We start from the raw sequence: 12500 nt of genomic DNA on the forward strand, positions 1-12500 counted from the left end.
CAGACATTTTTTAGTAGTTGGCAAGGACATTAGCATTTTGATCACATCAGATTACAGCATAGTTTGTTGGAAAACTATACCAGAGTGCTCAAAACATTCCAAGACTCAACACTTATCCAACAAAACCCAACGAACATTAGATGCTGGGGCAATGTGAATGCCAATTTGGACACACTTGCCTTCCTCAAGTTTCGTTTCAGCTGCTTGACCTTCAGGAACAGCATCACCAGAGGCAGACAGACTCCTCCTCATTCGTGTGTGACACTTTCTTTGCCTGACCATGAACCCTCCAATCCCTACAAGTGAAAAATCAGCAATTAACAATTTCTTTCAAAGCACAGAACACTGATACAGCTATTAGGAAATAAAACAGCTAGTGACCTGGTCTGTATGGTTTCCGCTTTCTCTTCTTCCCGTCATCAGTCTCTTCTACTCCTCCTTTGAGAGTTTCACAGTCAGCCATGCCCTCTATACCTCCATCTGTCCCAGTTTCTCTGTCCACTCCTCCATCCCTATCTGGGCTCCCAGGTGCTTCCAGCTTAGGCTCACATTCCATTGCTTCTGCACCTCCTATAGCAATTTCAGTTCTCAATATTTGCATTCACAATCACAGTGCGTCACCACACTGATTTAACACAATGTTCCAGTAAAACAGCCTTCTTTAGAGAGTTCTTTAGCCATTTATATACACTGTACCAGCCTTCACTTGCAACAAAGATAAAAAATAATTGGTCAACAGAGGATAAAAATTATTCATCTTAGTAATAAACTGACCTTTCCCCTCATCACCATCTGCATCGCCTTCTTTTAGCTCATCGATACACATGGTGCCCAGTCGGGACCGGCGCTGCCTGCGCTTGTGCAGGGGTGACATGGAGATGCTTCGCAATAAAGACATGCCAGTCTCTGTTAGCCAGACACCCTCCAGACGATAAAATTGTGGCTCTGAGCAAGTGGATGGAGAAACAGAGATAAAGTCAGATAAAAATAGCAAATAAATGAAAGCCAGACAACTAATTATTAAGCAGACACATACCTGGTTCTTTCATTTTGAAAGCCGACATCATAGGAGACTCCACTACGAGAGATACATAAAGGTTATTATTTAGTGAAATAGATGTAAAAATTTGAATTTCTAATCAAAACTATCATGAAACTCACCGATAGGCCTGGGGACATATGGAGTGCAGGCTGTACAGGCAAAGCCTTCATCAGATGCTTGTTCAACCTCATCCTCAGTGTAAAGACTCTCACATACAGCATGAACCCATCTATGAAAGCAAAAAGTAATATTGTGAAATATTTCAATTTAAAAATGTAATTTATTCCTGTGATGACAGCTAAATTTTCAGCAGTTTTCAGTGCCACATGTTCCTTTTAAAATGCTGATTTGGTGCTCAAAAAATATTATCAATGTTGAAAACAGTTGTGCTAGTTAATATTTTTGTGGAAACCATGAAACATTTGAGTGGTCGACCGATATTATTGATTTTTTTTTTTTTTTAGATGGCCTATGCTGATATAGTTGTGCAAGGTGGCAGATGACCAATATATATTGTTTATAATATATATTTATTTGACTTAATATTTAATAAATTAAAAATAAATCATTTGAAAATGATTTTTTTTTAAATAACAGACTTGAACTTTATATGGCAACTTCTTAACTCTATAAATCTATTACAGTATTTGTCTACACAAAAGAAATTGTTAAAAAAAAAATATGAAGTAAAAAAAAGGAAGTATACACTTTAGTTAACAGGGCACTCGGTAATCTGGTAAGTTTGTGCACACTTTTCGTATACTTTCTTTGTTCTATCTTTTAACATATTAGACACAACTGTTAAATAGAGACCAACTAATGAAGATGGACAATGGGAGCTTGTGTGCTTTATTAAAGACCCCTGTGGTGAAAATCAAGTTTTTAATGTTGTTTATATGTCTATGTAGTGTTTTTGATATGCTTTAAAACAAACCATGTGCAAATTCTTAAGTCAGCACCATTGCTGAGTATTTTATGTTTGAAACTGCAGTAAACCAAAAAGGGCTGTGCCATGTGTGTGAGCGCATAGGGGCTCGTGCCAAAGTAAAGTGACAGCTGACTTGAAGTAAAGCCAATAAAGCTCATGTTTTCGTCCTTCGAAATATTTTAATACATAGCTAAAACAATATTGCTTTGAGTGTGTGACCGTGATTCGTGCGCACAGTCAGTCAGTGTGGCACGTCAAGTTCTGAGAGAGCTATTCAGTCCATTATAAATTCTGATTTTGGCCGCCTCTGGAATGGATCAAACCATAGATATTAGCCTACCTGATAACTTCAAGTAAATACGCTGGAAATCCGTGCTCATTCAAGGAGGTGTTAAGCTGTTGAACTGAATATACGAAGCGAAGAAAGTTTTCTTAAATATCCACAAGTCACTATAGCAACACTAGACTCTCCGAGCTGCTACGAGCGAGTGGAGGCGGGGCTAATTTGCATATTCATTGATCCGTGTATATTAAATGAGGCAAGGCGAGTTACAATCAAGCTATTTTAAGGCATGAAGAAATTTTTTTCACTTGATTTTTTTTTTTTTTTTAAGTTTGTCATTTTGGTGATCAAATATGAGTTTTAAGGGATAAAATAATTGACTACAGGGGGACTTTAATATAACATATTGCAGTTACTGACCTGTCACAGTGCTGACACTGCAGAAGCAGCTCCTCCTCCATGAAGTTCTCTCGACACACAGGACATGTTACCAGGCTGGCACACGGGCCGCAGTGATTGTAGTTATTTTGCCACTCACAGTGGAACCCAGGGGAGCTAGCACCACACTGCATACAGCACACACACCTGAAGGGGGTAAACCAATGGTTCGGTCACAATATTTTCTCTTTGGGCTCCCAACTGGCACATATAATCACTGTACGGAGGCAATGACATACCATTTGCACTTCCAGCCTCCCTTGGGCACAGTCTGTAAGGGTGGGTCCAAGCAATAAGTGTGATAGCTGACATCACAGTCGTCACAAAGCAGCAATCGGGCAGGATCTGAAGCCTTCCCGCACACCTCACACACAATACACTCAAGACAACGCCAGCCTTTTCTTAACATCATCTTGGTGATCTATAGAGGAGAAATCCAAATAAAGAAATAATGAGGATCTGTGTGTAATGAGGGTCACCATACAGAATAGAGTTTAAAAAGCTTACCTTGCTGTTCACACAGTATGGATGATAACATTGTGCACACTGAGCACAGGCTAAAAGCTGGCCCTCCACACCTTGTCCAAAACTACCACACACTACACACATGTCCTGTAACACACACACACACAAAAAAAAAAAAGACAAATCAATTTTATGTTCACTTGTAACACTGAATTTTATAGGAAGTTGAAATAATAATGAAAGTTTGATTCGTACCTGCTGCAGGACAAACTTATCAGTGTTGGAGAAAAGTACCACAGTATTTTGCATGGTGTCATCTTCCTCCTCATCTTCTTCTTTGCTAAGTCCAGTGTCTGCAGTCATGCTTAGCTGTAAATATTATAGACGCATTTAATTTAATAGATGCATTAAACTTCTTTTTTTTTTATTCCTTGTCTAGCAAAAGAGGTAGCGGCTGTTTCAAGGATTTACAGTGCACTATGTTGGGATATATGTCACAGTTACAAGATTTCAGAGTTTAAAAGTTGTTTTTTCATTAAGGACACAAAACACTTTACAAGTCAGCATCTCCTAATTATGAGAATTCTGACATGATGTAAGTGCACTGTAAAGGGTTAGTTCATCCAAAAATGAAATTTATGTCATTAATTACTCTCCCTCATGTCATTCCACACCCATAAGACATTAATTCGTCTTCGAAACACAAATTAAGATATTTTTGATAAAACCCGATGGCTCAGTGAGGCCTGCATCACCAGCAATAACACTCTCCTACTAAAGACATATTTAAAACAGTTAATGTAACTGCAGTGGTTCAACCTTATTATTATAAAGTGACTAGAATACTTTATGTGCATCAAAAATAACAAAATAGCAACTTTATTCAACAATATCTAGTGATGGGTGATTTCAAAACACTGATTCATGAAGCTTCGAAGCTTTACAAATCGTTCGTTTCAAATCAGTGGTTCGGAGCGCGTATCAAACTGCCAGAGTCACGTGAACTATTGAAGTTTCAAAACACTTATGACGTAACGAAGCCTCGTTTGCTGAAATCATGGGATTTTGGCGCTCTGAACCACTGATTCGAAACAAATGATTTGTAAAGCTTCGAAGCTTCATGAAGCAGTGTTTTGAAATCGCCCATCACTAGATACTGTGGAATAAAGGCACTATTTTGTTATTTTTGGCACACAAAAAGTATTCTCGTTGCTTCATAATATTAAAGGGATAGTTCACCCAAAAATGAAAATTTGATGTTTATCCGCTTACCCCCAGTGCATCCAAGATGTAGGTGACTTTTTTTCTTCAGTCAAACGCAAATTATGATTTTTAACTGCAACCGCTGCCGTCTGTCAGTCAAATAATAGCAGTAGATGGGAACTTGAACAATAAGAGTCGAAAAAACTTCCATAGACAAATCCAAATTAAACCCTGCGGCTCGTGACGGCACATTGATGTCCTAAGACACGAAACGATTGGTTTGTGCGAGAAACCGAACATTATTTATATAATTTTTACCTCTAATACACCACTATGTCCAACTTTGTTCAGCTTCCTGTTAGTGAGGTCAAAAAACGCGTTGTGATGACGGAAGTGATGTCTCACCCATATACTTCAATGAGCGCGAGACATCACTTCCGTTGTCAGAGCGTGATCCGACCTCACTAGCCGGAAGCTGAATGAAGTTGGACATAGTGGTGTATTAGAGGTACAAAAATTATCTAAATACTGTTTGGTTTCTCGCACAAACCGATCGTTTCGTGTCTTAGGACATCAATGTGTCGTCACGAGCCGCAGGGTTTAATTTGGATTTGTCTATGGAAGTTTTTTCAACTCTTATTGTTCAAGTTCCCAATCACTGCTATTATTTGACTGACAGACGGCAGCGGTTGCAGTCAAAAATCATAATTTGCATTCGACTGAAGAAAAAAAGTCCTCTACATCTTGGATGCCCTGGGGGTAAGCAGATAAACATCAAATTTTCATTTTTGGGTGAACTATCCCTTTAAGGTTGAACCACTGTGGTCACATGAACTGTTTTAAATATGTTTTTAGTAGGCATTGAAATAGGGAGTGATATTGTTGGTGATGCAGGCCTAACTGAGCCATAGGATTTTATCAAAAATATCTTAATTTGTGTTCTGAAGATGAAGGTCTTATGGGTGTGGAACAACATGAGGGCGAGTAATTAATGACAGAATTTTCAGTTTTGAGTGAACTAACCCTTTAAACAGTTACAAAATATAATTTAATGGCTAAATCAAAATTTAAATGCCACATGTGTACTATTTATATAAACTATTACAGTATTTATACAATTTAGCTTTTAGATTTATTTTTTAATTTTAACTTAAGTTAATACTTTTGTTATGTGCTTTTGTCATTTGTTTTTAATTTTTAATTGTATTAACTGAAATAATAACTTTATTTAAGCTTTTAGTAACTTTATTACTTTAGCATTTTATTACTTAAACTCATTTCAGTTATATATAATATTTATATTATATTTTGTATTTTTTTATTTCCATTAATGAAAATATTTTAGTTAGTAACATGGGGTGTAAACTTAAGTTTACATTAAAATGAAACATGCCTTAAAACACTATTAAAGGAAGATCTTGCAGATGAAGTGAAGAGCTTACTATAAAGGCGTCAATGCAAGAGGCCATTGCTTTGAGACGTGACCGTCCACGACCTCTTCCACCACCACTGCCACCACCACCACCTCGTGGCCGCCGTTTCCCTGGGAAACCGCTGCCTCGGCCCTAAAGGACCAGAAGATAAATTTATGAGCATCAAACATAACTACTCTTGGACTAGTGGAGAACCAAAATTAATTCAGAAAAAGTTTAGAGACTGACATCCACCTGCTTTACCCGTGAGCGTCCTGGAGAACCCCTACGCTTCACTTTCTCCCCATCGGGCTTCAGTGGATCAAAAGGCAACGAGTCCTCAGTTTCGGTGAGCAGCGAATCAGAACGGGTCCTGCCAGCTGGCACCAGGCTGAGTTCCATGGACAGCATCTGAGAGTCTGCCTCAGCCGGCGAGCCAAGGAAACCACTGCTGCTCTCGTCACCATGGCTAATGTTTGATGTCTCATCGAGGACCAGCTCGGGCTTCATATCCTCTTGCATCTCCTTCCTGGACTGATCGTCTTCTCCCTGACTGTCATCTTTGAGGAGCGACTCCTCTAAGGATTCCTCCACCCCCTGCTCATCCTCCTCTTCCTCATCCTCAGACTGGCCCATTCTGTCATCAGTGTCAGATGCAGGGGGCAATTCCATCTGAGAAGCAGGTGGAGTCGTCCTGTCTATTGCCTCTTGCCGCGTCTCAGAACTCTCGTCCTCCAAGTCCATCGCAACTGGCTCTGCTTCTTCCAAAACAGGGAGTGTGATTTGAGAAGATTGAGAACACAGGCTTGTTGGAGGCTTTGTTTCAGTGGCCTCCACTGTACTGTCCAACTCTGTCTCTGTTTGAGGAGGCCTGTCTTGCCCTTGCGACTCCTGCCTTTCTACAGGAGTCTCGGGTACATCAGGTTGGGCTTCCTCTATAGTGTCAGGGACAGGACTGTCTGGGCTATCCTTCATAGGAGGGTCCTGAGTGTCCTCTGATTTTTCTTCAACGGCCTCTGTAACCACTGTTTCACTGGTCCTCTCCTCCTTTTGTTTTTCATCCATATCTACTGAAGACAACAACCATAAGCACTTCAAGCATCCAAAAATCTCTTAAAAGAATAATAGTCTGTAGCATGGATAACATGAAAGAAAGTAAAAATCTGAACTATGGTTTCGAAACTTACTTGAAGGCATAGCTAAAGGAGCCTTTTGCTCTGTAGAGACCTCACTGTGCACATCGGTCTCTGTGGAGCCCTCAGCACCTTCTGGCCGCTGTTCCTCCTCTATAATGCTTTCTTTCACTTCTGCCATTCCAACCACCTCAAGCTCTGTCCCTAAAATGAAACATCAGCTCAATATCTAACATCTAATATCAGTCAATAATACTCAGTTCACAGAGGAGAACTGAAACTAGGGCTGGGTATCACCAACTAATCCATGATACCACATACACATTGCTATTCAGAAAACGCACTGACTGCAAAGCAGCATTCAGAACTGAATTAAAAGGAGCATTTTAAAATCCAGAATTTTCAATTTTACACATCAGATACACTACTGTTTTTTTTTAAAAGAAATTAATACTTTTAAGCAGTAAGGATGTATTAAATTGATTGGAAAACCAGCAAAATAACACCTAATGGATGATTTACAAGAATACAGGCAATAGGAATCAGTGTTTACACTACAAATGCAATGTCACATGCAATTCTGACAACCTCTGAATGTAGTTAAAAAAAATAAAAAATACAGTCAAAAGAACATTTTGGATCCTATTTAGTCCTTATCACATGAGACCTGTTTTAAGGAGCCCTTTAAAACAGTTAAAATCAGTATTAAAGAACATACCCAATTCCATTGGCACCTCCAAATCAGCTTTTTCATCTACATGTGTGGATGACACCTCAGACTCGATTGGAACCTCATCTGGGATTTCTTTGCAGAGCACACAGATGCATTTCTCCTCAGGAGGCCCTGACAGAGAGGCACAATCACTGTGTACCCATCTGCGGAAAACATCAAACAAGTTAAAAATATGCAAAGAGACAAATCAAAGTCAGTTTATTTGTTACTTCATGGCAAATACTGCTTAACACTAGTGAATTTTTAAAGGTCACCTCCATTTTAGTAAACTGCTTCTTTGCACAGCACCAAATGCTCTGTTCTAGACAAGAAAGCAGCTCACCTGCCTGTTCTTTACGGCAGGAGGCAGACAAACTAACCTGTGGCAGATGGCACAGCAATGTTGGAGGGAGGCCGATGGCTCCACGGCTTTACTGCACACGCCGCATACAGAGGTGCGCCTGCGCTGGCAGCCATCGCATACCGTGTAGCTCTCAAACCACTGTTCAGAGCCAGGAAGCTTCAGCCCTCGCATGCCACAGTCAATACACACACGGCACCGCTGAAACAGACATGCAAATGAGGTCAGCCAAACCAATAGAGTGATATTTCACTCACAAAAATCACATTTTCCTATTTGCCAAACATCTGTTCAAACTGATATCGCCATCACACGCCACAATCACTCAAAGGGACACCATAAATGGAATGGCACACATATTGAACCTCCTTAGAGGCAATTCACAAAAAATGCGTTTTTGTGGTTAAAAATGCGAGACGCAGGGCAGTGAAACAAAAAAGGATTTGCATGCCATAAAAACACACTAGAGACGTTGAACTTGACCACCATGATTTTAGAACAAGACAAAGGATGCGAGACGTGACCACAACAGTCAAAGGTGTCCATCTAGAGCATAGAAAAACGATGGAAACAGCGGAATGCAAAAAGGTGTTCTGTGTGAACAACCTCTAAAAAGTACTTAGATGACATTTTATTTGAACTGGATGAACACCTTTTGTGTTCCAGAGACATGGTGGTGAGATTAAAAATTATGCCAATTTTCATTTTTAGGGGAACCTTGGCTGAAAAATTCAAGTGGTTTCTCCCACCAGTTTTGGGTATGAGTAAAGAGCAGAGCAACTATGTAAATAAACTGCACAGGTCTAATTTCTGCCTTAAATGGTGATAGATTAAGGGCATGTAAGAGTGAGTCATGAGTATAAGCTTACTTTGCACTTCCATGAATCAGGGGGCACAGAGTCCATGGCTGGCAGTAGACAGAAGGTGTGGTAGCCCTTGTCACAAGCATCGCAAACCAGCATCTTCGAATCCTCTCCTGGTTGTCTGTACGTCATTTAAAAAAAAAAAAAAAAACACCACAAAGTTTGTGTGAACACCAATAGTTTCATTACATCAACTTGACGTAAAGATGCAAGAAGCATTCAAACATACCTGCAGGTCTGGCAAACCTTGCACTCGGGACACTGCCAGCCTGACCGCTGAAGTGGCGTAGCACTGATTTCTAGACAGGCGTCATGATAGTGCTGCCCACAGCCCGTACAGTATAGCAAACCCGACAGGTCCCCAACGGAGTCGCAGACTGCACACCACGCCTCCTCTCCGGCTGCAAAACAAAGTGCCATCTTAACAACCGTGAACGTTATTTACTGATAATAAAGCATCTCTTCCGCTGCAATTCCATACCAATCTCCTCTGCCTTGTCTATGTGCTCTGGACAGAGGAGCGCCAGCTGCTTCATGGACTGGAATGATCCACTCGCAGCCGAGCAGGGGAAGTGGTAGAACCGTGAGCAGCCTTCGGCCCGGCACCGGATGGTAGCGCCCATCCGTTTACAATAATCACATGGCTAAAGCAGAAATAGAAAAGCAAAGTAAAAGATAGAAAAGTTAATTTGCCAGCCATAAAGCAATATTTACGAGGTTTTAAAGCTTTGATAAAGGAAGCTCTCTGCCTACCCGCTGTATCCCTGAGATGACTGCCTTATCCACGTTTATCAGCACCTCACCCTCAGTCTGTTCCACTCCCTCTGACCACACAGCACACCAGTGGTGAACCCAGCAGCTCCCTGTTTCATAAGAAAGGATTTGCAATTGTAACAACAACAACAACAAAAAACATTTATGGACAAGAAAAATATTTTTTTAAATCCCAATTTTGATCTTGATTATATAATAATTCATATTTAAATAATTTATACAATTATAATTTTTTTAACTTTTTATTTGTGATTATTACAATAATTTGTAATACCATCAAAAACTGTAAATAAATCACTGTATGACAGTAAAACTGCTTTTATAAATAATTTGAAACTCATAATTTGAATTTTTTACAAAAACAACAAACAATTCAGTTTCATATTAAATACAATTCTCAACCACCTTTTACATAAATACAAATACACTACCGTTCAAAAGTTTGGGGTCAGTGTGCTTTTTTTTTCTTTTAGAAATTAATCATTTTATTCAGCAAGGATGCAAATAGATCAAAAGTGACATTAAAGTAGGGCTGCACGATTATGACAAAAATCATAATTGTTGATTATTCCCTTGAAATTGTAATTGCGATTATTAATTACAATTATCATAATTTACATTAGATGATGTTTTGAATAGCTTTATACCATTGTTTGAAGCAACTACATTACATATTTATGAAAATATGTTTTATAAGAAAATATATAACCAAAAAAAAAACCCTCTTCCTGAAAAACGTATTGCTTTTCTATAGCATTAAGCCTCAAATGTCAACAATACATTGGATTGGTTTCTTCTATAAATAAAAAAGTAAAAATATGCATGGTATTATAATGTTATACTAAAACTAAAAATAAAACAATGGTTAAAAATCTTAAAACCTTAAGATAACCTGTAAAAAGAAAAAAAAAAAATCTTAAGCACACAGAATAATGTAAGTGGACTTTTTTTGTAATTGCACCTTTGAATGATTATGTAATTGTTGCATCCGTAATTGTAATCACAATTAGAAATTCGATTAATTGTGCAGACATTTATAATGTTTTCTTTTTCAAATAAATGCTGTTAAGGGGTGTTGAAATCACTGTTTCCACAAAAAAAAAATATTACAGTTAAATATTAACTGTCTTCAATATTGATAATAATAAGATATGTTTCTTGAGCACCAAATAAAAAAGGTGTAAATTCAGCTTTGCTATCATAGGAATAAAACATCAAGAAAAAAAGCCAAAATATAGGTATTGAAATATAGTTATTTTAACAATATTTCACAATATTACTGTTTTACTGTATTTATGATCAAATAAATGTAGCCTTTGTGAGCATAAAAGACTTCTTTCAAGAAAAATTGCACTGACCCCAAACTTATGAATGATAGTGGGCATGTGAATGCTAATAAAAAAAAATTTTTTAAAAAGTTGGGCAAATGTAAAAATATCTAGCCTGACGTGGTCATACTCAATTCTAGTTCGAATAGGAGTCTGATACTGCTCCATTGGGCTTTGATTATGGGGGCGTATTTCAACTGATGCAGGGAAGACCACAATTGGATAGACCTACAACCAATCAGAGCTACAGAGTAAGTGATGTATGTTGAGCGACGCATAGTTGTCAACAGAACTCAACTGCACACATGCTGGAACTAGTAGAAGATGAGCGTAAACAATCTTTGCCGGTGTTGTAAAAAGAATAAGTATACACAGAGTACTTGCCAATTAATGCGCTGTCGATATCTTCTATAACGGACGCGATGGCGGAATCTACACATCCCAGTTCTTCAACAACAGCCATCATTGTTGTAAACTAATTCAACCCCAGCGCTCTTATGGCTGATTACGTTTCTGGTGATAATCTGTCAATCATCGCCCTGACGAATGTGATTGGTCCGAACATTTTCTGTTCGGGCATAATTACTCCTCTACGGATCGAGTCCAGACCGAACTCAAAATGTTGTGGGCGGGGCTAAGTTCGGCTGGCATCCAGGCTAAAAAATATCAGCAACGGATGTATAATCTGAACAACCAGTCCACCCAAAAAAATAAAAAATAAAAATTGTTGAGTTCTGTATTGTTCAACATAGTTAGTGTAATTAGAAACTATGATATTTCACTCAAACATGGAGAAATGTGACAAATCGGAAAGAAACTACTGTGTCTCAAAGTCTCTCACTCCAGCATCCGAACATGACAGTGACATCACTATGATTCAAACCATTTGTTCTCCTTAGTATACCTTTGTCATCAAAGAAAGATGCCAGACAAGTGGATTCAGAGAATCCAATGGAAGACAGGTCATCGTTTCCAGCTGCTGGCAGAGAGGAGACAGAGGGCTCCAAGCTGGGCCGATCAGAAGATGGTCCAAAACACCGGAGCTCGCGTTGACCATGCAGACTACGCTCCACACAGTTACACAGAGCACAGGCCCTGACAGTCTCCCTAAAAAAAAAACACCAACACAAAAAAGATGGTCAGCAACTTCAATTCAACAAAACAGCTCAGTGCAATCAAATGGGATACATTAATATTCAAATTCTGAGTGTCATTTGACCTTGACTGATAGATCTATGGCTCTAAACGAGTGACTACATAACGTCTGTTTAACAAAGATAGCCTTTTCCTATAAACTGAGCTATTCAAGCCCAACCTACATTTTATGCAAAGCAGTGCAAACAGCAATAGTTATAAAAGGCCTTACAATGATGAGCTGGAAGTGTCCACACTAGTGCCTGAGACGTCCACAACAGGGGCACTCAGTTCCCCCTCAACTTGGACGCTCTCCTTTGCAACGGTCCCATCATCAGCTGAGAGAAACATGGTAGCCGTAAGTTAAGAAGGAGCAAATATAAATGTGCCCTTTTAAAAAAATCCCAGTTAGGTAGCACTGTTC

At 39.0% G+C, this 12500-nt stretch overlaps 1 protein-coding gene across 8 annotated transcripts in view; it reads right to left on the minus strand.

Moving 5' to 3' along the window:
- Window positions 1-12500, minus strand: part of kmt2d (lysine (K)-specific methyltransferase 2D) — a 38330-nt gene that overhangs the window by 20832 nt on the left and 4998 nt on the right. For 5 of the 8 annotated variants that reach the window (XM_067372052.1, XM_067372050.1, XM_067372055.1 and 2 more), the window contains exons 3-22: window positions 12309-12414; window positions 11847-12049; window positions 9594-9703; window positions 9322-9484; window positions 9070-9241; window positions 8847-8961; window positions 7997-8178; window positions 7623-7780; window positions 6959-7108; window positions 6021-6841; window positions 5802-5924; window positions 3412-3525; window positions 3199-3303; window positions 2931-3112; window positions 2674-2838; window positions 1162-1271; window positions 1037-1078; window positions 775-945; window positions 382-570; window positions 180-296 (exon numbers count right to left, since the gene is read on the minus strand). In XM_067372052.1, the coding sequence (XP_067228153.1) occupies window positions 180-296; window positions 382-570; window positions 775-945; window positions 1037-1078; window positions 1162-1271; window positions 2674-2838; window positions 2931-3112; window positions 3199-3303; window positions 3412-3525; window positions 5802-5924; window positions 6021-6841; window positions 6959-7108; window positions 7623-7780; window positions 7997-8178; window positions 8847-8961; window positions 9070-9241; window positions 9322-9484; window positions 9594-9703; window positions 11847-12049; window positions 12309-12414 (3498 nt within the window). The remainder of the gene's footprint in view (window positions 1-179; window positions 297-381; window positions 571-774; window positions 946-1036; window positions 1079-1161; window positions 1272-2673; window positions 2839-2930; window positions 3113-3198; window positions 3304-3411; window positions 3526-5801; window positions 5925-6020; window positions 6842-6958; window positions 7109-7622; window positions 7781-7996; window positions 8179-8846; window positions 8962-9069; window positions 9242-9321; window positions 9485-9593; window positions 9704-11846; window positions 12050-12308; window positions 12415-12500) is intronic. The other 3 variants (XM_067372054.1, XM_067372051.1, XM_067372053.1) reach the window with 3 other exon arrangements.

The sequence above is a fragment of the Chanodichthys erythropterus genome, chromosome 20, assembly GCF_024489055.1.
Source record: "Chanodichthys erythropterus isolate Z2021 chromosome 20, ASM2448905v1, whole genome shotgun sequence".
NCBI classification, from domain to species: Eukaryota; Metazoa; Chordata; class Actinopteri; order Cypriniformes; family Xenocyprididae; genus Chanodichthys; species Chanodichthys erythropterus.